The sequence below is a fragment of the Physeter macrocephalus genome, unplaced genomic scaffold, assembly GCF_002837175.3.
Source record: "Physeter macrocephalus isolate SW-GA unplaced genomic scaffold, ASM283717v5 random_82, whole genome shotgun sequence".
NCBI classification, from domain to species: Eukaryota; Metazoa; Chordata; class Mammalia; order Artiodactyla; family Physeteridae; genus Physeter; species Physeter macrocephalus.
Window position 1 is genome coordinate 55,116 of NW_021145368.1, and position 25,649 is coordinate 80,764.

At 42.3% G+C, this 25,649-nt stretch overlaps 1 protein-coding gene and 1 long non-coding RNA gene across 4 annotated transcripts in view; both read right to left on the reverse strand.

The window, feature by feature from the left end:
* ACIN1 (apoptotic chromatin condensation inducer 1) overlaps nucleotides 1-22,561 on the reverse strand; it is a 32,191-nt gene extending 9,630 nt beyond the window's left edge. For 2 of the 3 annotated variants that reach the window (XM_007100449.4, XM_007100446.4), the window contains exons 1-8: nucleotides 22,235-22,561; nucleotides 20,766-20,831; nucleotides 18,625-18,736; nucleotides 18,082-18,201; nucleotides 10,903-10,991; nucleotides 8,758-10,023; nucleotides 8,032-8,247; nucleotides 7,414-7,529 (exon numbers count right to left, since the gene is read on the reverse strand). In XM_007100449.4, the coding sequence (XP_007100511.1) occupies nucleotides 7,414-7,529; nucleotides 8,032-8,247; nucleotides 8,758-10,023; nucleotides 10,903-10,991; nucleotides 18,082-18,201; nucleotides 18,625-18,736; nucleotides 20,766-20,831; nucleotides 22,235-22,546 (2,297 nt within the window). In that variant the 5' untranslated portion in view covers nucleotides 22,547-22,561. The remainder of the gene's footprint in view (nucleotides 1-7,413; nucleotides 7,530-8,031; nucleotides 8,248-8,757; nucleotides 10,024-10,902; nucleotides 10,992-18,081; nucleotides 18,202-18,624; nucleotides 18,737-20,765; nucleotides 20,832-22,234) is intronic. The other variant, XM_007100450.4, reaches the window with a different exon arrangement.
* On the reverse strand, nucleotides 8-7,407 carry LOC129391814 (uncharacterized). Its single transcript, XR_008616536.1, has 3 exons — nucleotides 1,782-7,407; nucleotides 1,476-1,537; nucleotides 8-772 (listed from the first exon to the last, which is right to left on the reverse strand). It is a non-coding gene; the product is annotated as an uncharacterized lncRNA (long non-coding RNA).
* Nucleotides 22,562-25,649: the final 3,088 nt, after the last annotated feature.

Sequence of the window (25,649 nt, forward strand, 5' to 3'; positions counted from 1 at the left end):
TGTCAGTATGGGGAGAGGTTGGGAGGGAAGGGCAGGAAAGAACCAAGGGGAAGAGAGAGCAAGACGTTAGGTTTTGGGTCAAGGAAACCCCCATGCCTCATCACTTGGGAGGGATTGGGAGGGCTGCTTTTTACATCAGACTAGAGACCATGTCCCCCCAGGAAAACCAGGAAACGGTTTTCCTAGGGGCAAGAGCACAGATCACAGCAACCACATCCACTCACTGCCCAGATGGGATAAAGCTGTGATGTGTGGGGTCAGGGTTCCAATGTTCTTAGGTAATTCACCAGAGTACCCCTATATGAAGAGGAGAAACATCCCTCTCTGCAAAGTCCCTCAAAAGTAACTGTGATTTGCCCACAACCCCGTGGCCTCCCTAGACCTGGGTGCAGACACCTTTATTTAACCAAATTGCATGAGAAACTAAGGGAAGCCTGATTCCTTAAAAAGAGGAGAAAGAACAGCCAGGGCTGTGGCAGATGATCCCAACCTTGGGTTTAATCAACTGCTTAGTAAGTAAAAGCCTACTGACCCTCAGGGTCTGCAGACACCAGGATTGGAGAAATGGTGGGGGTGAGGGCTGCAGGGAGAGGAAGGCTGGCGAGGGTTCAAGCTTCAACAGGGACCCCCTCTAATCCAAAAGGAAAAACAAAAACTGCCAGACAGAGTATGAAAGCTCAGAGAAGCACCAGGCCACTTTTACCTGCTCAGAGGTGTAGCAATTGTTCTTACATTCGGCCTTCGCCCAGTTTCTCCCACTCCCTTATTCCAACTTCCAAGAGATAAAGAGAGCAGGCCTCCCAGTCAGGACACACCCTCCCCTACACCACGCATCCCCCCCACAGACGCTGAACCCACTCCCCCACCCCTCTGAATCACACAAGTCAGCTCCCATTGCAGGCAACGAATCCCAGAGGTTCACTTCAGATAAACTATCTTCCCATCTTCTTTTTTCTGTCTTCATCCTGAACTTCTATGTCTAATCTCATCCCCACTACCACCCAAACACTGAGGGGTAAAAAAATCAAATCAAGATGATCAGGGGCCTAAGTCTCAAGAGAGGGGAAAACAAGCCTCCCCAGGCTGATCATCACCAGAAAATTCGGCATTCTCGACAGGCTGCCTGACACCCAGAGGTCAGAACAGCCTCCCCAGAGCAGGCAGGGAGGGATGCATGGGAAGGGGGGGGGAGGAGAAAATCGGAAATGTGCCCCCAGCTAATAGGCTCCCACAGAAACACGAGATTCAACTATCTAAATCTAAAGAAAAGTCTTATCCAAAAAATATCTATTTCCCACACAGAGAGGGCAAGTGGGGCCAATTAGAAACCGGGCAGGAAGGACAAAGGGGGAAAGCAGAATGACTGAAGACAAATCAAAACGAAAAGACGGAATGAAAGCCACGGGGAAGAGAAGGGAGATGAGGGGGGCTAGAGCGGTGGGGAAAAGGGATACATGGAAATGTGAAGCTCTCACCCTTCTTTGCTTTCTGATAACATGATTTTTTTTCTCCCCCTGGAAGTGCTGTTTATCCCTTTCTGGAATGGAAGAAATAACAAAAACCAAACAAAAAAAATCCTAAAAAATTAAAAAAAAAAACCAAAACACCTTCCTTGTCCCAAGATCCCACCACCTCCTCCCCAACCACCCGATCCAGAGAGAGAAAATCGAGATGCAGCAACTGGGGATCCAAAAAATGGTAAATGGAAGGGGAGGTGGTGGTGGTGGTGAGGGGAGGCTAAAATAGATCTGGCTTTTAAGAGATAAGCGTTAAGTCCTCACGGCAAACCCCGAATTCAGCTGGATTGGTCTCTCTGGAGAAGGAGGAGGAAGAGGGCCAGGCTGCTGGTAGTGGCTGGCTCTATTGTATTGGCGGAGCGGCGGCGATCAGCCGGAGACATGCAGGGGAGCCATCTTGCCACTTACCCAGCAGCCCGTGTGTGCGGATGGGGGAGGGCCCTGCTGCAGCAGGGGAGGGGAAAGAAGAGAGGGAGGGCGCTGAGTGAGCAAGGCTCTTATCCTCTGGCAGGCCACAAGGAGCTCACTGCTGGCTCAAAAGGCCTGGCCTTTTTCCTTCTTTTCTCAGGTTACAACAGCTACCGAGGCCTAACCCCACAGGGAGAGGGTGCTCTCTCCTCCTCTTCCATGGGGGCGGGGGAGGGGGCTGGGTGGAGAGGACATACAAAGTTACAGCTGCTTGCTTGGAAGATTCCAGAGAATAGAAGGAAAGGAAACAGCAGAGCTGGGAGTGAAAAATGATAAGGAAGATAACAAAGCCAAAGTTGCAAAGAGACAGAGGGGAGGGTCACAAGCACTTTTTAAGTGCCCACCTTCCTCTATCTGAGAAGCCAGGCATGGAACACTGAAACCAGATCAGCTGGTTCAAGGCGGGGAGGTGGGATGAGATTTGGCACTATCCAATCACTGTATGGTAACGGGCTGCTCACCGCGAGCAATGACTACGTATTACTACTCCAACCCGTCCTTTCTTCAGGGAGATGGAAGGAGTGGATGAGGAGAAAGTTCCTTTTTGAATTACCAGTAGAGGGGAGAGGTGTCTCTGAAGAGAAGACAGACAACTTTGTTTCACAGATTCTTTAATAAGGTCACCCTGCCCCAAGGTCTGCAGGAGCCAAAAAGGAAAAGGATAAACAGGGCAAGGGGACCTTGGGTAGCTGAAGCACGAAGGCCACTTGCTTCTTGGAGCAAGGGCTCCAAAATGAGGGCTCTGAAGTAGATAAGAAACTGAAATGAGAGGCCTGTTATTGGGGACAGGGGTGGTGGTGGTGGCGTGTGTGCAGATCTGCTGGGCAGAAAGTGGGAACTAAATGGAAATTACTCATCAGGGGCATCTTCAGACTAACGTAAAATGGGAAGCTGCCTCTACCCATTCAAAAAAGCACTCAGTAGATGCTCAAAATGCCCATTTGTTGACTGCAAAGGTGCTCCTTTTGTATCCCAGTGGCAGTAAAGGTTTAACACTAAGACAAGCTTCTGTGGACTTAATCAAAAACTTAGTATTATCTCATTTGTAATACCAGAGCGTTTAGTCAAAACTGAAATTTCCTCCCTGCTGCTTAAAATCTTAAACTTACAGGTCAACTGCATGCTAAAGCAGTCACGTTTATACATCACACTACAGTTCCTTTTCACTGAGTAGTCCCTGGCTGCTCAGTAAGGTTGAGAGCTCTGGAGTCAAACTGGCTAGGTCCCAATCCAAGCCTTGGCCCCACCCCGCACACAAGTAGCATAATACTGGGCAAGTTCCTGATCCCCTCTGTGTATCAGTTTCTTAACCTGTAAAGTAGGGGTAATAACAATACCGATCTCATCGAACAGTGTGATAAGGATTTGCTCTTAGGAGTCTGGCTTGGAAGACACCCCAAGTCAAGGTAAGGATATGCATAAAACACAGGTATGTTTAATAGGCCATTATCTCATTTGATGACACCTATGGAGCTTTTTTTTTTTTGAGCATCCTCAAAGAGTAGACTGCTCTTTCTCTGATGTAAAGGCACTAATTGGTTTGACAGGTTCTCAGCAATGCCCTCATCACTGTCTAGTACCTGCTGGTTTACTTGCCCCTCACCTCTACCCTGCAGAGCTCCTCAAGGTCAGAGACTGCATCACTTGACCCCTAGCCTGGGGCCTAACACAAAGAAACGCTCAGTAAATATTTCCCAATTAGGTTGTCATTGGGGGTACCAAGTGGATATTTTAGTAAATCCTTGCTGAATTAAAGGTTTTCTTCTTAAGAAGTATTTTTGGATAGAATTCCCACAGGCATCGTTATCCTACAGAGAAATGTTGCCTTCAAACATCCTCAAATACATGTTCCCTGTCCATCAATTGTCCTAAAATACTTTCAGCTGCCAATATGCCTCTCCAAAGTGGCATCCCTGGAGGAAGAATCTTCTTTCAATTGGAAATTCTATTTTGTTTTTTTCAAGAGTAAGAATTTTATGACGTTATTCTTGGCCTTCTTAAGACACAATGAGTTTGTGCTGTCTATTTCCCCACGATCAAACCTGTGGGACCTAAGAATTCCCAAAACTTTATTTTCATAAGAAAAAGTGGAAGCCTCAAAATTATCCCAAAAGGGAACTCAATCTACTTGCAGGACTAGTCCCAAAGCCTTCTTAGCTATGCGTCAGAGCCCCACCCAGCTTTTCTTTGTAGTCCCTTTTATGCAAAAGGCACCTCCTTTCCCACTATTTAAATTCTTGCACAAATATTTCTGATACCTTTGAAAAAATAAGTGAAACTGCATGCGGATGGGGGTGGGTGATATCTACCCAAAATTAAACAGTGCACAAACCATTTGTAGCCCAGAAGAAAAGGACAGAACTACTTAGGGGCTAATAACATCACATTAGAGTTCACATCTGAACAGGAATGAGATTCAGAAAAACTAATGGAAAGGGAAATTTCTATAGACATATATGTTTGAACTTTAGTTACTATAGAAAATTCACAAGGAGCTGAGGACCTGATGTGAAATTTAGTAAGAAACAGTGGGATCTGACTACCCTTAGGCAGTGAGATTTATACATAGAATACCCTCAGGAGCACACTAGTCCCAAGATAACCGAGGTCGGTCTGGTTTTAGAGGGTGTGTCCTTAGATACCAACTTCTCAGTGAGCAAACTCTATTGATAACAATAAATTTTACTTTTTAAAAATTATGCATCATTTGGCATACTGGCACTGTAGGTCCCCTGAGGAGTATCAATTACAGTCATACTGGCTTAAAGGACCATTTCCTTCCTCCTACTCAGGCGAAAGGACAAATAAGCATAGTGCCAAGAGCCCAGCGCTGCTATTGCTTGCAAGGTTTGCGTACACAGGAAGGTTGTATTTAGAAAAATTGGGGTTTGAATTAACTATTACTGGATGATACAGTTGCCCACACAAAGATTTTCCTTTCCCTTTTTTTTTTCTCTATTTTTTTAATGTAAAAAGAGAGTACCATTATTTTCTGCTGTATGAGGAAATTTTTGTTGTATCTATAAGCAGGCAGAGGACTAGATTCTGGAACAGGGCTCAAGTGAAACAGAACTGAGGGCGCACAAATTCCTGCCCCAAGAAATGAAAAAGATACCTTACCTCATAAACCTAGAATTCCTCAGGGCACAATCAGAATCACAATGGATTTAACCAAGCACAGCAAAAAAAATTTAGGCAATCTCTTCCAAGTGGTGAGAGGTCCTTGAAGTAAAGTCTAATTTTTTTTTTTAACACTTTACTGAATCAACAGGCCCCAGCTCTGTTTTTTAAAAGTTATGTGACTTCTTGCTGAGACAGAGAGGAAAACCAAGATTAAGCCACAAATGGTCTTTTCCATTTAGCACTCACTGTTGATCCCACTTTTAAAATTGGCCAGGGCTCCAGAGATCACCAGGCTGAACACTAGCACTCTAGAGGGGTGAAAGACCAGGAGGAACGTTGTGAATCAGTTTAGTACGGCCTCCAGAAATGTAGGCAAACTTCTCAAAGATTCATCTACCAAATCCAGTGCCAGAAGAGCCTATGGGTTTTGGGCATCTCATTTTGTTAGGCTGAATAGACCATGTGGAAGGTAGACAGAAGGAAAGCAAGTAAGAGGGATGTGTGAGAGCCACTTCTGAGCTCAGACTGCATTTCTAACCTATGGGCTGCTCCACTGAAGCTTGCCTAGGCAACAATGGACAATCTCAATATTTGCCCAAGGTGCCACTTGCTATCACCTTGCCAGAATCAATGTGACTAGATGACCTCAGTCATAAATGAAGATCAAAGCCACGTTTACCTGAGGAGAAAAACTCTGTATATGACTCCAAGGTTCATTTGCCCTGGACTTGCATGCGAAAATCCATTAAATAAGGTGCTTCAAAACAGCACAAGGTGCCACTCTGTTGCCAGGATCTCAGAGACCCACAGGATTTTAGGACAAGCAAGGAGCTTTTCAGAAAATTACTTGCTTCTCAAGGTGCAGAGGAGGCACTTCCTCAGGCCCAATTAGTAGCAGGTTGTCAACGTCTACTTTGAAACTGCCATTACAGAAAAGACATGCTATACTCCCATGGGATGGGGGAGGGAAAGGCAGGCATTATCTCTGATTGATGGATAGGGAAGGGAAGGTGTCACCCCATTTCCTCATCGATGGTGTAGCTGGGGAATCCTGAACACCTTCCAGAATCCGCTGGTTTTTCACTTTAAGGTCCTAGAAGAAAAACCCTTTTCCAAAGGATAATGTACCCATTCCAAAATGGAAAAACAAAAACTTTTTTCAAAGGCAATAGAGTGAACTTTTAGCTTTCAAACCAAAAATGTAATGGCCACAAGATGGCAGCAGAGGCAAGAATATTAGAATAGACAGTAGCAAGGCAAAAGCTATTATGAGTACATAATTATTGTTAAAGTCTCAAGAAAATGAGATAATAAACCATGTCACTGCCCACCACCCTCCAAAATCAGAGGCAAAAGATAGTCTGAAGCTCTAAGAAGAATATAAATTATTAGATGTACATAAAGGGAAAAATCATATTGATAGTATTAGTGTTAAAATGCCATTACAACAATCATGGAACAGTTAGGCCAACTGTCTACACAGGACATTCACTAAAGCAGTACAGGATTCCTGATGTCTAAAAGCTAAGCAATCTTATTTCCACAATTCTTTTCTTTTTCACTTCCCATGAGACTCTGAAGCCAGGAATTTTGGTTCAATGGCTTCTTAATTTGTAATACCTAGCTCAGAAGAATGAATGACATACATGTTCAATTACAAATTTAATTTGATATGACAGTATTTTTCTAGGACTACACATAAGGAATAAAAAATTCACGTTAACTGTATAAATGGTAAAATCAATCCAAGGGTCTTGGAATAAACTTCTGACTTGATATGGACTTCATATTTTGCTGTATTGTACGCTGTGGGAGATAACTAGGATAGACTGTGCTTAATAAAATGATAGCTTATAACCAGAGAAAATAAAAAAACTAAAAAAAAGCACTCTCTTGTAAGTTGCTCTGTAGATCCTCAACATCCTTTATTAAACTGTGTTCCCAGGCTCACATGCAGCTGGTAAATGTGAGTTAAAGACTGAGTTAAAATGCCTGAGTCAATTCCCTTACACTGTCTTGAGTTAACAAAAAGAAGCCTCTGCTGCCTCCTTCTTAAAGGAATTGACTGTTTTGGTCAGATGATTCCAGATATGGGGTTCCTTTTGCTCTCACCACCACTTTTCAGACTACCTTAAGAGTTCTGGTGGCAACTCTCAACATAGTAACTGAAGTCTAGCCTTAGTCCAGATAAAGCTTTGCCTTCACATTTTATAATGAAACTAGGACTTAGCCAAAGAACCCTAGGGAGCCAAGAACTAGCCCACAAACTGGGAGTGTTATACCCCAGTTGAGCGAGATCACTTACACAGTGTGATGAATCCTTTCTGATTCTGGTAGGTGGGAGGTTGGAGTCTCTGAGGTCTGGGGCTGTGTGGCAGCTGGCGGCTCTGCCTCTTCAGCTTCACACTTCTTTGGGCTCCCCTGTCAGGACAAACACAGCAAAACAAACATAGCAACGTACTTAAATCTACTTGGTTCCTTTTCTTTAACGTGGAGCTGGTAAAAGGCAGAGCACAACATACACAGTACCAGCTCCACACATAACCCTATTTATCTTCATTATTTCATTTTAGAAAGTGGAATGGAATACTGCTTACAGAATTTCTATGCCAAAAATCATTTTATTAGAATTCTTCGAGAGAAATGAGAAACGCCTTCCTTTTGGGCAGAAAAAAGGGAGGTGTTCTGAGGAAGAACTGACCTTGAGAGCCCTGAAGATGAGAACCCTGCTGTTCAGCCTCATGGAGAACTTTCATGAACCAGGGATTTGGAAATAAAAGTAAACTCTAACAGGTTTCCCCAACCTTCTCCATTTCTATTGAAACTTATCCAGACTGCACTCTCAGTTTTATAGCTAAGACAAAAAGGAAAATCATGCCTAATCCTCCGTGTCTCCCTCTAGGGAAGGGGCATAATACCCTACCCGCTCAGGCTGTAACCTCTGGGTCACATGCTTTTCAGCTGGCTCAGGTTGGCTCATACGCCTCACTCGGATAGAGGCTGAGGTGGAAGTCCTCTCCTTTGGCTCAAGGGCCTGCAGCTGTGGCAATGGTGGAGTTGCAACCTCCTGACCAGAAGAGGGATCTTTGGTTTCAGTGTAGCTGGTGCTGCTGTCCCTGGAGACTCCAGGGCTCAGAGACTAAAGAAATGAAACACATTAGGCAAATTATTTTATATGCCATATATTCAGTAGATCACTGAGTTTTCCAACTTAATACTTTAATACTTTGGATCTTTTTATTCACAGATTTTATTTAAATCTTTCCCTAGGTTTATTCCTGTTTGACTTAGTGACCTCCCTGACTTCCTAGATTACTCAACAAATTGTTTATTAACTCCCAACTAGCTGCTGGGTACTGGGATACACACGTAAAAAGGCATGTCCATACCCTCAAGAAGTTTATAGTCTAGCAGAGGAAATGGGTATGGATTCAGCTTTCTTTGCAATCAAAGGGAATCAAATTGAAAAAGGACCCAACTTAGGAATCAATGAGTTGAAAGTGAGACTCTGAAATGAGAAGAAAGTAATCACTGAACTGGAGACTTAAAGGAAGCTTTTCTGCTGGAAATCATGATAGGTTCTCCAGGGGTTGAAAAACACTGCAGTACAGACAGAACATCAACGCACCCAGGATTCTCCCACACTTACTTTTCTGCTGTTGCTTGACGCTGAACGTGAACGAGAACGAGAACGGGAACGGGAACGGGACCTGGACTCTGATGTTGACCTGGAGCCCATCTTGGGTCTACCACGAGGGTTGGAATGAGTACCTGCCTGAGATACATCTCTCTGCTTGGATCTTGGAGGTGAATGAGACTGAGAGCCTGAGCTGTCAGGAGAGCGAGATCTTGATCTAGAACTGGAGGATGAAGATGAGGAGGATCGGCTAGAGGATGAGTCAGCTGACCGTTTCAATCTGTGGCTTGGGACAAGGGTATGAGAAGCCCTCCTGCCTTCCTTCTGTTCCAAAGATTCCTCCGTGGTCCCTTTGGCCAGTGTGAATTCCTCGATTTTTAGAGGGAGTGGTTGAGCTGATTTTTCTGATTCAGTTTCAAGACCCTTCTGGGTTGAGGATTCAGCTTGTGTGCTTTTCTGAACTAGAGGCAGGACACTCTCCTCTGGCACTTTCTCTACTGGAGATTCTACTTTGGTGTCTGCGGGGCTTGACAAAGGAGACAGACCTCCCACCAACTGCACAGTATGCTGAGACAGTAAGAGCTCCCTGGCCTCAGCATCTGTATTAGGAGGAGACAACTGAATGAGGACAGGAGGGGCTGGGCCTTCCATGGGTTCTATTTCTTCTTCACTCTGGAGTTGTGTATTAGGTGGTGGAGAAGATGCTTCCTTGGTAAGTAAAGGTGGGGGAGTCTCCTCCTCACTGGCAGTTTGCTCTGGTTGTAGCACAACAGGGGCCTTCTCCAGATCTTCAGTCAATCGAGGAGGGGAAGGGGACTTGGATTTTTCTTCCAAGCTTTTTGGAGGTTTTATTTCTCTTTCTTCTTCCTCAAGGAGAGAAGCTGTTTTCATCTCTTTCTCCTGCTGATGTCTGGCCAGATGACTTCTTCTGGCCTCTTCCTGGGACCTTGTAACTCTCCCTCCTCTCTCTAACCCCTCCTGTTCCTGGGATCTTATAGTTTGGGGTCTCTCATCCATTACCTCCTCCACTTTTACACGGGGCATCTCTTCCCCCTCTTCTTCCTTAAACTGTTTCAGGACTGGTGCATCCCTAGATTTTTGTCCCTCATCATCGTCTTCCTCCTCTTCCTCCTCTTCTTCCTCTTCCTCGTCCTCTTCTTCTTCCTCCTCAGTTTTCAAATTTCGATCTGCTCTGAGCCTCAGATTTCTGGAAGGTGTTTCTTGATCCTCTTCCTCCTCAGCAGCCTGGCTGCACTCAGAGAGTTTAGCTGCTCTTGCCTGAAAGAAAAAATATTCAATGGTTCCAAGTATATTTGCTCACTATCAACAGAGGAGAAAAAGTATCTCACAAGACACACACAGGACGAAGAAACTCAATGATATATGCTTTCAGCAACACAGAAAACAAATGCGACAAGAGACACGCATGACTAGTATGGGCTCTTACAGGAATCAAAACAGATTGACCAAAAGGAATATAATAATGAAACTGCTAGTACTTCATTTGTTAGCTTCAAGCTTTAAAAATAAATATAAACTGAACATCTAGAAAGGGTGTGGGGGGGGGCGGGGGGGGGGACTGACCTATTATCAATAAATGTGATTATTTTGATCATCTTTGGGGTATATTTAATTTTTTCCCATTGTTTCTTTTCCACAGTTGTAATTACACTATACATATACTTTTGTATACTGTTCACTTAACACTGTATCATACAGCTTTAAGGTTTTAATTGAATAATGAATTATATCTTTTCCAATAATGTGCTGCCTTAGGAATACAGACCAGCCTGCTAACTTTCACAGTTATTTTTTTATATATTCGTTTAGAAATTCGAAGGCTAGGGACTTCCCTGGCAGTCCAGGGGTAAAGACACCACACTTCCAAATGCAGGGGGTGTGGGTTTGATCCCTGGTCAGGGAACTAAGATCCCACATGCTCACAGCATGGCCAAAAAAAGAAATCCAAAGGTCAGAGCAGATATAAATTAGAAAACAAAAAACAAGAAAAAGGATTACGAAGAGAAAGAAGATGACTGTACAGAAAGCTAGAGAGATACCAACTCTGAAATAGTTTGAGGAAAAAGAGAAGGAGGAGGAGATATCCAAGGCATTACCCAAAGAGGTGAAGCATGCTTTCAGAGGTAACTGAGTTACCTGTCTGACTCTGGATGATCGTCTTTCTCCTTTCCTTGGTTTCTCATCATCAGATTCACCTTTCTCTTCGGAAATAGAGGCGCTTTTTCCTATCAAATGAAAGAAAACCAAGTCAGACTCATAACATGAACATTCATTCAAGACTACTTTCTAAAATTCAATCGATCAAAGCATATGAGCTGCTCAATACATATCTGTATTAATCTCTCTGACTTCTATGTGGAAGAAAATACTATATAAAGCCCTAAGGGTCAGGGTCATGTTGATAATTCCTGCTATGCACATCTGGAATGTTTTTAATATCGCAAAGCCAATTCACATATTATAAATAATTCATATAAATGTAAAATAACTACCAGGGGCTTCAAATTGTCTAGCACAAAGCACATTTATTTCTGTAAAATGTTTTGTCACTGAATCAAAGCCCAAGACTTCACTGTGTTCAGTGTCCATTTTTTTGGACTGCCTATTGCCACCACTAGTTTTGGCCAAAACATCATGATTAATATACCAGTTTGTAAAACAATAATCTCATGATATAAGTACTTAAGAGAAATGATTTTCAGGGCTCAGGGCTTCAGAAATGGGCCCTCTCAATTATGTTTTATATACGGAGCTCAAGGTGAGATTATTTTAAAGAAAAATAAGCTCTACTATTAAAAGAAAGCTTGTGGACTTCCCTGGCAGTTCAGTGGTTAAGACTCCATGCTTACACTGCAGGGGGCACAGGTTGGTCATTCCAAATAACAACTCCATGTAAAACTGGAAAAAATTTTCACTTACATTCCATGAAGGAAGGTAACTGTGGGTAAATCACTTAAATAATTTGGGTCTCAGTGTCTTGACTGAGAAAATGGAAGGGATGGACCGGAAGACCTCTACGTTTCCTACCAGTATTAAAATATTACACAGAGTAGCAATGCAAATACTGATGTGAACTAGTTTAGAAAACCGCCTAAAGATAACTATACTTCAGATATGTACAATACAGTACAAAAGGTTTAAATGATCCACAAAAACCTGTGCTACCCTAACAGTATTTAAACTAGTGCAAATAAAGCAGATGGTGTGAGCTCTAATCCAAGGTCTTCTCTCTTATTTCTTTATTCCAGCAATCTAAACTGAACTAGTCTCTGCTTCTGTAACTAAAAGAAGAAAAGAAACTTACAAAATGAACTAGAAGATTGCACATATTTCATAAAACTTTACTCCATGATCACTTGATTAACAGGATCTTTGAATATATACCATTTCATATCTGGGTTTGAGAATAAAGACTTGCATTACAAGTGTGTGTACAGGAACTAGGGTTAGGATATTCAGTGACAGGTCAGATTCTTCAGCAAAGATTTAAAGAGTAATCTGTAAGATATTAATAAATAATGTGGTACCTATAATAATCAATAATTTCATAATTAAATGACCTGGAATAGGTTAAATTACAAAATGAGGAAAACCAAAAGAAAACCTTTTCCATGAATTTCAGGAAAAGCTCCTTGGCATGTATCAAAATAAGGGAAAGAAGCTGACTTATTGTAGTTTAACAAAAAAGAAAAAAAAAGGCAGAGGGTGGAGGGAGGGATGCACAGGCAGAGCAAAGAGGAGTTTTAGGGCAGTGAAAATACCCTGGTATGATACTCTAATGATGGATACATGTCATTATACATTTGTCCAAACCCACAGAATGTACAACATCAAGAATGAACCCTAAGGTAAACTATAGACTTTGGGTGATTATGATGTGTCAGTGTATGTTCACCCATTGTAAAAAATGTACCACTCTGGTGCGGGATGTTGATATTAAGAGAGGCTATGCATATGTGGGGGCAGAGGGCATATGAGAAATCTCTGTACCTTTACGATTTTGCTGTGAACCTAAAACTGCTCTAAAAAAATAATGTCTTAAAAAAAAATCACTATCCAGATGCTCAAGAATTTAAAAAAAAAGAAGAGGCTTCCCTGGTGGTGCAGTGGTTAAGAATCCACCTGCCAATGCAGGGGACACGGGTTCGCGCCCTGGTTGGGGAAGATCCCACATGCCACGGAGCAACTAAGCCCGTGCACCACAACTACTGAGCCTGCGCTCTAGAGCCTGCGAGCCACAACTACTGAGCCCGTTTGCCTGGAGCCCATGCTCCGCAACAAGAGAAGCCACCGCAATGACAAGCACGCGCACCACAACAATGAGTAGCCCCCGCTTGCCGCAACTAGAGAAAGCCCGCGTGCAGCAACAAAGACCCAACGCAGCCAAAAATAAATAAATAAATTTTAAAAAAAACAAAAAGAAGAAAAAGTTAACCAGGTTGGAGGGAAGGTAAAGATTTGAAAATTGCAGGTATCTTAAGCTTATAAATAGGCAAAGAAAAGACTGGAAAATTATACAGCAAAATATCAACTGTGGTTGTTTTTGTTTGTGGGACTTCTGATGATTTAAAAACCTGTTTAAAGGGCCTATATGGGAAAAGAATCTAAAAAAGAGTGGATATATATGTATAAGTGATTCACTTTACTGTACACCTGAAACTAATGCAACATTGTAAATCAACTATATGCCAATAAAAATTTTAAAAAATTAAAAAATTAGGGAATTCCCTGGTGGTCTATTGGTAAGGACTCGGTGCTTTCACTGCCGGGGCCTGGGTTCGATCCCTGGTAGGGGAACTAAGATGCCACGAGCTGCACAGCGCAGTCAAATAAAACAAACAAACAAAAACCTGTTTTTTCCAGTTTTTCCAAAGATTTTCTAATAAATACACACTACTTTTTGTAATAAGAAAACAAACATTTTTAAAACGATAAAATCCTATACCCTGGAGGGAAAACCTACAGGAGAGATTCTCTGATACGCCTCAAATACTATGAACAGCTAAACTTCACAGGCCTAGCCAACCCAAGTACTTGCTTTTACCACTGCAAGTTCTATATAAGAAACATTCTCTTTGTTGTTTTATTTTCAACTTAAAAGCAAGTATTACAAGCACATATACCAAAGATGTTTTGCAGTGAATCACAAAGCACATATATGCTCTGAATAAATAAATGTGATTTTTAAGGGGGGGAAAAAAGGCATGTACAAAGTTTACCAGAGATAAATGTGCTAAACAGATCAAATAAGAGTTCTGGAGCTGTGATTTTAAAATTAGGTATGCACAAGCAAATAGCCTTTATCTCCATCAATTATAAACTGTATGCTATTCTATTAGATCATAATGTTATTCTGATACTGTAAAACTGCAATGATAGGATTCTAGATGATCCCTCCTCTAGAAGCACTTGCCTAATAAGTCATCAAAGAGATGTGGGAAAAATGGGAAGGGCTGGTCAGAAAGTTCTGGACATCACTTTTTTGCAAAGAAAATGACAACTGGAGGGGAACCTCAGACATGAAAACAAGAGCCTAGTAAGCAATACAAAATATAAGAAAGAGATGAGGAATTTCTTCCAGCTCCTTGTAAGGAGTTGATGTGATGCAGACAAGGTTCTGGGAAAGGTGCCATCTTCTATTATGTGCACAGGGCCATATGAGTGTCTTCAGCCAGATGTTAATAATATGTGCAGAAACTGAGCATCTTAGCAAAGAGTGGTATGAATACTGGTAACAGGTTAATAAATGTATTTCAGGAGTTAAAAAGCAAGTCAGGATGAATGTAAGATTTCTAAGATTCCAAAGCCAGAAGCCTTCAGGAGAGCAAAGGCAGTGTAGAATGTATTAGAGTGAAGAATGGGGCCTTCCCTGGTGGTCCAGTGGTTAAGACTCTGCGCTCCCCCAACATAGGGGGCACGGGTTCGATCCCTGATCAGAGGATCCCGGATGCCACAGAGCTTGGCAAAAAAACAAACAAACAAACAAACAAAAAAAAAACAAAAAAAACAAACTGAAGAATGTTTAAGGGTCATATAGGAAGGTAGTTTCTTCATCCTGGAAAACAAATCCCTGGGCAGGATTTGCAGGATCCAGGTTAGGTAGCTACAGAGATCAGAGAAAAGCCTGTGGCCAGAGGGTATCCTTGGGTATTAATAAGAAGCAGAAATTAAGAGAATGGAGATCTGGCAATGATGCCAACCCTAAATCTGACTCATGTTAGCTGTATAAGTAACTCACCTAACATTTCTTTAAAATCTCAGCATCCAGATTTAACACAAGAACAGGAATGAGGGCTAAATGCTCTGTAAGCCAAAGGCTGGCTAAGATCCCCTGGGGCTATACCTTTGTTAATCAATCTGTATTCTGAATATTCATTTTTTAATGTTTTTGTATTTTTCCTCCTAATTTTCCTAGAGTGGGCTCTTTTTGGAAAAATTAACTGAAGATAATAAGGACTTTTGTACACCCAGTCATGATCTAGGAGGCAACTTCTGACTATGGAGGGCGAATACTGACTCCCAACATCTTAGAAAAATCTGAATAAAGTGATGGAAAGATAAGAAGTCAAGAAGGAGAGCCAGGTAGGGTTTTATAAACCAATCTTTCCTTCCTATTCGGGATTGTGACTACAGCACATTAATGCGAGGTTGCTGGCATATAAGCCAAGGATCTTGATTAACTATAATGCTGAAAAACTATTCTTTCATTTAGTCATTCATAAACTGAGCTGATCAACAGAACTACCAGAGGACTTTTAAAAAATGTAAGGTCTCAGGACTTACATTCTTTGAGATTCTTGGGGCAGGGCCCAGGAATTCATATTCTTAAAAAAAATAATACCCAGGGGCTTCCCTGGTGGCGCAGCGGTTAAGAATCCACCTGCCAATGAAGGGGACACGGGTTTGAGCCCTGGTCCGGGAAGATCCCACATGCCGCAGAGCAGTTAAGCCCATGCGCCGCAACTACTGAGCCTGTGCTCTAGAGCCCGCGAGCCACAACTACTGAAGCCCACGCGCCTAGAGCCCGTGCTCCACAAGAGAAGCCACCGCACTGCAACGAAGAGTAGCCCCCACTCGCTGCAACTGGAGAAAGCCTGTGTACAGCAACGAGGACCCAACGCAGCCAAAATAAATAAATAAATTTATTTTTTAAAAAAATTCCTCAGGTGCCACTATTGATTACCAAAATATGTTACTAGGAACCTTACTTTAATCAAAATCTTACTAAATAAGGAACCTCAAACGTCCAAAGCTAACAAATAAGCTGGAAGCCTAATAGTTTATGAGCCTATGGCAGACTGATGCTGTACACCTGAAAAAAATGTAATTTCTGGGTAAACTCCAGGCATTACTACCGATCCAACCAAGCACTGCTAGAACTCCAAACTACCACGCCATTTAGGACCTTGACCAAATTTTATGCCACATCTGTTACGAAATTCACATTCTAGCCAAGATCAGAGGTAGGAAAGTTTATGGATAGAGTACACCGAAGAGAACACACAGCAATTGTTTGTTGTATTCTACAATTTACTACATTCATTTCTTATTTATTTTTCACCTCTTTCCTTTCACCTGTTTTTTTTCCCTCCTCCATCAATTACAGCCATAGGCATAGTCCTGCTGAAGACACAAAGCACTGAAGAGACTACTAGCCACCTTCACTCTAAATCTTTTCTTGCTTTTGAAACCTTATATCTATTTCAGGACATTCCTCATTTTCACTTCAAGTTACGTTTAGAACAGAGAGAGGCTCTCTCTTTTTCAAGAGTTCCTTATCAAATCATATTGCTATCAAGAATTTTCAATGGTTCCCCCATTACCTTTAAAATTAAATATCACCTTCCTTCCTACGTCTGTGCCTTTGTTCCTTCCTAAAAATACCCTCGTCTTCTCTGTGCCAACTCAAATCATACGTATTTCTAAGGCTCACTCAAGTCCTACACCTCCTTCATGAGGCTCTCTCTAATCTGTCTAGTCCTCAGAGAATTTTTACTCTTTGGAATTCCAGCGGTACATGTGTCCGTACTACTTGTATGTCACTTAAAACATACCATCTTCCATTGTTAGTTTTATGTGCAGTTGTCTTCTCTCTCCCTAATAGATTTTACAATGTGCTGACTCCCCACATACTGTAGCACAGAGACATGTATACAGCAGGAATTCTATACATACTTTTTTGGTTTATTTTTATTTGAGAAGAAACACTGACAACTAATTTATAAAAGAGCTTTCCCCTTCCACCTGGCTTTACAATCAGGGAAAAAAAGAGTGCTAAGAGCAAAATGGATCAATTGGTGGTTTGCTGTTTTTGTTTTGAAGAGAAAAGAGATCTCTAAAAGAAATTATTTCTCTCCCATCATTAAATATCTCCTAAAAATCTGCTTTCCGGAAAGAGTTCTATATTAACCAGAAGAGCTAGCAACTTCTATACATTCTAGAAGTATTAAATATGGAGTGATCCCCTTCCCCATGACCATTAACATTAATAATCATTCAAAATACTTGTTAATTTACACACTGGCTTACTTTATCTACCTACTATTCACATGTCTTATATGCATGTTCTCCTAAAGGCATACTGTTTTGACAGGTAGTTCCTAGAAGACAAAGGCTGCATTTACAGACTTTTGCTTGAGATACTATGCAAATGTGGGTGCTTAATATTTTTTTAAATGTGAAAAAGTTAATCTTACCTGAACCAATTCCACACACTGGGTTTGAGCTCCCCGTAATATGCTCAAATAATACTCTGCACTGCCTCTCACAGTACACAGCATAACTCCAGTTAATTATGTAATAATTTGTTTAATGTCCATCTCCTCACTAGACTGTATGTTTCATTATGGCAGAGACTTGCCTTTTTCTCTACTATATTCCTGGTGCCTAGCACATGCCTGGCATACAACAGGCAAGTTTTTACTTGTAAAAACTTGTTGAATGAATTAATAAACTGCAGATGCCCACTTGGGGGGGATGACTGGATGTGTAACACACAATATATACAATTGGTGAAGAGATGAAAAAGAGCTGTGACTGTTGCTAAATTCAGAGGCAGAGGAAGTTAGAGAGGTATACAGATGAGAAGAAAAATCAGACTGCCTCATAAAATACTCTGAGAGGTCAACATAACATAGAGGTGAATGCAGACTTCAAAAAGGACATAATTTCCATGAAAAACAGATGTCAAATAACACTGTCACAGAATTGCCCTGGGACTTTAATGGAGGCTTAGCATGAAAGGAGGTGTAACTACCTCCCCCCACCAACTACGCAGGATTGACAAAACAGCGCAGTGGGGAGGGAGATACGTACTGGGTGAATGTCTGCTGAGCTCCAGCTCTGGTCTCTCCAGGCTGCTCTGAAAGTCAGGAGGCAGCAGGGAAGCCACTCCCTCGGGATGGATCATCTCGTCCTCCGACTCAGCTGAAGCTTCTGCAAAGTACAGATTGGGTTGGGACAGGGAGGGAGTGAAGGGCTCAGCCATGTGGGAATATGTAGAGGAGTGAAGGAGGTCAGGCAAAGTCACGGATACAGAGTATATACTAAAGAGAGCACTGTACATAGAGAAAAACTCCCTAAGATAAGGCTCTAGTTTATCTAAAGGGTAGCTTAATTTACTTATAACTCTTCCTGTTGGCAGGAATCCTCTTCTAGTCAAGACAGTCAAATTAAGTGTCTTCTTCCCTGACAAAAGGTAAATAGTAACTCATTTGGCTCCATAAACTACCAAAGCAAATAACTGGCAGTCTCAGCCTGACTTATATTCCTGAAACTGCCTAGTGAAACAGCCCCATCTACTCAGTGAAAGGAATAAGCAGGAAGAACTCCTTGTAAGAAGTGACAGTCTGGGCTTACCTTCAAGTTCTGCAGCTTCTCGAGCTTCACGTTCCAGACGCTGCCTAAGCAGCTCCTGCTGCTTTTCCAGATACTGCTTTATGAAACTGTTCTGGCTCATTTCCTCGCCAATCTGTGTAGAAGACATGGAAAAAGACAGTCTAGGAAAACAAACCAGGAAAAGGCAAGGTACAAAATTCCATGAAGCAAAGGAATGCCCCTTATATTTGGACCCAAGAAAGCTATGGAAAATGTTGGAGGGCCCTTTTCTCTTTTTTATTTATTTATTTATTTTTTTGAGGGCCCTTTTCTAAGCTACTCCTAAGTTGAGGACCAAAATATATAGCCCTACGATTCACAAAAGACGGCAAAGAGGAACTGCACACATAATTTTTTATTTTAAATATTCAGTTCCCAGCCAAAGAGTGATACACAAATAATTTTACAAAATAAAAATCCCTATAAAATTATGCATTTTAATCTAAATTTTTAGATAATCTAAATTATATAAAGATATCTAAATTTTCCTTTTAATAATATCAAAAATTGAAAGAAAAAAATACTAGTTCATACTAATTCATCTTTTGTTCACACAAAAGATCAACCTCCACCTATCCAGGAAACATTCTGTTAAACATCTCCAAAATTCAACTACCAGATTTAAAAGCCTGAAAGCAAGAGACTAAGAAAAGGGATTCAGCATTTAGACAGAGTTCTAACTCCATTTTCTTTGGATGAGAAGAAATCTTTGGTAACAATTTTTAAAATCCAGGAGTTTAATCCCTTTTCCCATTTTTTTCTGCAACAGACTCCCATGTCACTCTTCTGCCCTTCAGCTTTCTCTTCACAAGTCCTCTTCCCGAGAAGCTTCTTGCTTAGCAAGTCCTATTAGAACTCCAGAAAAAGGAAAAAAATCTGAATAAATACTTTCTATGTCATTAGTCATCTTTCCTAAGCATGGTAAATGGTTATTTTTTTCCCTAAAATAGAGATGAGTCTCTTGGTAGTCAGTGGACACTGATGAAGTGTGAGTTGTAAGTATTAGAGAACATATGTATTTGTTGCAAAAAACCTATGTTAATAAAAGGAAAACTTCAAAGTTGAAAATGTAATGGGCAAAAGGAATAGAATGGTAAAGTGATTAACTTACGCAGTTTCTTACGCTTGTTAAAATACTTAACTAAACCTCTGTAAGCTAGTTAGATTATACTTTCAGCTTCATGAGCTAATAACAAGGGAGTAGGAAAGCTCTCTTGTTTTTCCACTGTATCTTGGGACTTCATCTAGTACTGGAGCTGCACACCACTGCACTAACAAAGACTTGGATTTTTCCTTTAAGTGCATGACACAATGTAATGAGGGGATGTTAAAAGCTAAAAAGAATCTTAGGAGACCACACAGCCTAAGACTTTTTTTTGAAACTGGGAAAGATTTTTTCCAAAGAAATCTTACGCAGAAACTCAATATTCAAAGCAGACAGAAGTAGATCTAATCTAGTTTAAGAGGGGAATGTGAACCCCTGGTCACTTAGGAAGAAATTTTCTCTAGGAAGCCTCCAAAAGCAGCTCCACAAGATCCCAAAAGAGTAGTTAGAAAACTATGGATCTAGTCCAACCCTTTCTCATCTTACACACAGGGAAATTGAGGAAGCCAAGGCCTCCAAAGGTTAAGTTTCTTGCTCAAAGTAACACCAATTAATGACATTTAGGAGTAACTGCATAGTTAATATTAGAACTAATAATGGTGGATGATTTCCAAAGGACTGAATTCTTGGAAAAATCTATGTCAACACAAGAGTTCTTCTTGATCAGCAAGTATTTTCCTATACTGCCCTGTTGACTGTCTACTCATATCTACATTCAAAGACATCAACTACTTTTTCCAAATTGATGTCAAACAAATGCCTTCAGATTCTTGTACTCCACATAATCAACTAGAGCCACATCTTTCTGCACACACCATTTCAAGAATCAGAAATTAACCGCTCTTCTGATTCTTGAATTCTTTATTAGAATTCAACTGTCCTAGTATGAAAACATTTTCAACCCAGGGAACTGAGTAAAATATTGGTAAGAAATCAAGCATCAAATATACACCATCATGTCCTTCCATGTCTCCGTGCATCCAAAGAGCCCCCCCTTCTACTGAACCTTCTTTCTTACCTGGGAATTTGGCTGGAATGCAGCATGGGGTGTTGAGTGTTTCTGTAAATTTTCTAGCATTAGAGCCTGGTATAGAGAAGGGCAAAAGTCAGAAACCAGGAGGAAAAACAACAACAACAACAAACCCCTCCCCCAATCTCTTCATCAAAGGCAATGACTAACCGTACACACTTAAACTGTACTCCTTTTCCAGGGACCTAAAAGCCCTTTACTAATTCCGTCTTCATTCGTCTTTAGAAGACCCTTAAAGGTAGCCATGGTTACTGCTCCCAAATGTACAGATGGAAAATGCAGGCATATTGGGAAAATCTGGCTATGCAATAAAATCAGTGACAGTGACAGAACCAGTACTACAATCCCTATTATCTTCTGCACTTCTGACTAGTGTCCCTTCTATATCTGGCCCTTCAATTCAAATATTCAAACCAGGTTCAAATACATGAAACCAACATGGTTTTGGCCTGACTGAATTCCTTGGTCAGTTACCCAGGACTAGATCTAGTTGAGTGAACTTGCATCGTTTCCAAAAGAGTGGCACCTAGATTTACCAAATTTATAAACATTTCAGAGGAGGCTACAGAACAAAATGACCACAGACTCTATAAACTGTGTTCTGATCCAATCCCTCCACACACGGAACTGTCAGCTTCAGTGTAAGCAACGGTTTGCCAACTTAACCCTTGAGCCAACCCAGCCCGAATCTGTACTACTCTTCACGTATCCTAACTAACCCTCATTAAAACCAAGGAATCCTCACCTTCCCTCGGCTTACACCAAACCTATACACACCAATCCATCCATCTACCTCTTGACAATCCCACCCTAATCTACTCAAACCGATTCAAAACCCCAACATATACCAGCCCGCCTCACCTCTCATCAATATTCACCAAACTCTTATCCACCCGAATTGCTTCTGGACGTCCTATAAATTATACACCCCTCCCTCACCAAGTCCCTTCAGATCAAGGTTTCTCTTCATCTCACCTCCTAATCTAATCAAGCAGACATTTTTGCCCTACCCCAATTCTATTCTTTGCCATACCGATACCAACCCCTCATCCCCTCTGCCCAACTATACACCTAACTCCGACCTAGCCCATCTCGCCCCCCTCAGGCCAGCAACGCCGGTGGTTGTAGTGGGATTTAACTCCTTCTGCAGCGCATGCGCCGAAACCACAGACACAAACAAGGAGGGGGTGGGGGAGGAGGAAGGAGCTTAAGACACTCCGGGAGAGTAGCGCGCACCCTCCCATTTTGGGCTCGCGCCGCGATCGTTAAGGCGGGAACCAGCGCTATTTCCACTCCAGCGCGAGCCTCCCCAACCACCGTGCGCGCGGATCCGGAGGCTGGCGCTGGCGGCCTGAGCGAGCTCGCGCCGAGCTCGGACACTGCGCCTGCGCCGCGGCAGAGACTCGGCTCTACCGGGTCAGCTCCCCTCCGACACCCCGGCAACGCCATCTCCTCACCCCTTTGAGCCGCTTGACCAGGGCACTCTTCTGCCCGCTCTTGGCTAGGCCTCGCTGCTCCAGTGCGGCCTTCAGGTCGGTCACCCGCAGCGCCTGAAGAGGCTTCCCGTCCAGAGTCACCTCCTCCAGCTCCGCCATCTTGCGTGAGGTACTCGGGTCCGTCCCGACGGCTTCGGGCATCTTCGGTAATTTCCGCCAACGCCCTTCGAACGTACCGAGTTGGCCCCGCCCACTTCCATAGTCAACCCCTCGATTACCACTCAGAACTCCCCGGGTTCCTCCGGAAATGCTCGGGTGTTTCCGTCTCCACATCGGCACCAATTGGTTCTTTCCATCCTCCTAGTCGCTCCCCCTCCCTCATCCTGCTTTCAGAGCTCGGTTCTCTTCGTCTTACCGAGGCTTTGAATCGAATCTGTTCGGAAGCTCTCGACTCTGGCATAACCATAATCGGAATTATTCGGCTATCTCCGGACCTAAAGCTGAGACGCTGTGGCGCTTGGGTGTCCGGGACCGGAAGTGCGTGGGCTTCGCGGCTGGCTCTCCTTAGGGTTTTTAGGAAACCTGGAAGCGGCGGCAATAGTTGGAGTCTGAATACCCTTGTGACGGTCTCCGGGTGCCCTGTGAGAGGAAAGGGGAGGTAAGCGGGGTAGAAGTACCTCCCTGGGCCGGGTCAGACTCGGTGTTTACGGGCTACCCTTAGTAGGGCAAGCCTCCCGCTCCCCTACGGAAACAGCTGCCGCCTCCCATCCTCCGAATCCCCGCCACTCCCATCTAAGACTACGTTGCTCTTTGGGACCACGGAATGCCAGGCTCCGTGGCCTCCAAAGTGGCAAGTGGCAGCACCATGTCTTTCGACCCAGCCTGTGAACTAATTCGTGATAATTGAACTTGAGTTTGCCGTGGAAGCCATGTCGCAAGACTCGGGAAAAGTTAGCCCTTTCCCCGAGTAAGAGAATAAAATTCCTTTAGGAGGAACTGCTTCTTGTAGGGCCACTGTGAAAAGGCAACCTCGGCTGGACCGTTTTGGCACTGAACTGTTGTTAATTGCTTTGGGGTTCCTTTCTTTGTCACTACAAATACTCCAACCTAGAGCAGAAGAAACACAAACAGTAAAATAGGTCGTAAACAAGTAGTTTGTTTTCCTTGTTAGAGATTCAAACTATGGGATTTGAAAACTATTCAAGTTGGCTGACCTTCCAGTTGCATTAGTGATGTGAATCAATGGCAAGTCATCAATAGGTATTATATTAAACATGAAGGAAAATTGTTCAGACATGAATTGTCACACAGCTACAACAGTATAACAGTTGTTAGATCCCTAAGCCAACAAACCAACTAGACTGTTTTTTCAGTACTGAATAAACACTTGGCTTCTTCTGTTTTTCTTACTTTGTTATCTTATTTTGGACAAGGCGCGTTCACTAACTCTGCTCTTTAATTTTTCCTGGTGCTTTACAGGAAATATAAGAAAATAATGGAGTTATGAAGTTCTTGGCATATTTCAGAGGCTACATGCACATTGTGGAGAAGGCTCTTTCGTCATATATGATGTTTTCCCTTTCTTTTTTTTCCTTCTGTTGATAGCTCTGGAATGATTAGCATCTAGGCCCTGACCAGCTGCTTGGTAAATTTAAAAATGTGTACCTTTTATTCATTTTAGGGAAGATGTGTTGGACCAATATCAATCGTTGGTTTTTTTTCTTTACTGAATCTGGAACATAGAATTAGGTGGCAAAGAATGAACAAGGAATGCTTTGGTTATTTTTGGATTGTTTATAAGAATGATGGAGGGAGGCAGTGGTTGGGAAGGGTAATGGGTTTGAAAACGAGAGAGGAAGGTTGGCAAATAATGAAATGAGGTTATTCTTGAGTACCTTGTCTAAGTTGGATAATAACCTAAATAAAGGACCCTGTTGTTTTTCTGTAAACCAAATTGGTGAAAAGTAATTTTCTTTGTAGACGTTGATTGAGTGTGATAAGATTCTGTGTTGTTGGGAAGCTGTATTTTGGTTGCTCTGTCCAGAGAGTATATAACAGTGCTCTTATGTTTCAGGATGCCACTGGGATCATCTTCCTCTTCGATGCCGCTATCCTTCCCTTCTCCCTTACCCTCGGTACCAGACAATATTTCTAACTCTTCCCCTCCCCCAATGTCTTACATCACTTCCCAGGAGATGAAGTGTATTCTTCACTGGTTTGCCAGCTGGTCAGGTCCTCAGCGTGAACGTTTCCTACAGGACCTGGTAGCTAAGGCAGTACCGGGAAAATTGCAGCCACTGCTGGAAAGTCTGGAGCAGCTTAGCGTGTCTGGAGCAAACCGACCACCTTGTATCTTTGAGTGCCAGCTACGTCTTTGGGATCAGTGGTTTCGAGGTTGGGCTGAGCAGGAGCGCAATGAATTTGTCCGGCAGCTGGAGGTCAGTGAGCCAGACTTCGTTGCAAAGTTTTACCGAGCAGTGGCTGCTACCGCTGGTAAAGACTGATAGGCATTAAAATCAAAGAAGATAACCAGAGCTAATGGAGCCAAGGCCACAACTTCACCGTGAGAATTTCAAATGTATCACTTAAAGGCCTGGGGATGGTGTCCCGATCAGCTGACTGAACTCGCTGACCAGTACAGGCCTGGTGATTTCAACAGCCGATCAACTGGACTCCTAGGGTAAATGTTTTCCGTCTAAGCAAATCCAGATCAGCAGTCTGTCTCCTAGCTTACTTCTTTCCAAGAGATGTCAAACCCTCAAGAATTTAAGGACTTCTTTTACAACTATAACTGAAAGGAATCTACACATTATAACTCAAAAGCCTACTGCCGGCCCATAGGGGTATAAAGTAGAGCCCTTGTACTCCAGAAACAAGAGAGAAGGACAGTAGAAGGTCATGTTTTTATAATTTAGCTAGATTCAGATGGCTGCTTTCACCACTGTTACCAAATTCTGACATAATTATGTGATATCCCAACTACTAGCTTTCCTAGTGATGATTTAGTAAAATTACGGAAAAATCAGGAGATGGACATAATTAGCTACTTCTTCCTCCACACTGATGTTTGTTTGAATCCAAGTAGCAATGACTTTTTTTCTAAAGTATATGTGACATCCTTGGAGCTGGTAGCAGATGTTCCTATTCTATAAGTTTGCTTTACAACAATATGAAAACAAGTGACATTCTTTACAGGTTAAAGGGTTTATTTTTTGTATTGTCGACTGAAAAATTACACGCAACCTAAAAGTTATGTGTTGTGTTTTTTTTAACATCTTTATTGGAGTATCAACAATATGAAAACAAGTGACATTCTTTACAGGTTGAAGGGTTTATTTTTTGTATCAAAATAAAGAACAAATTTTCAGAACCATAAGTCTCTACCTTTTTTTTCATTGCAAGGCTAGTGTAATGTTGATGTACAGAGAAGGAGGCA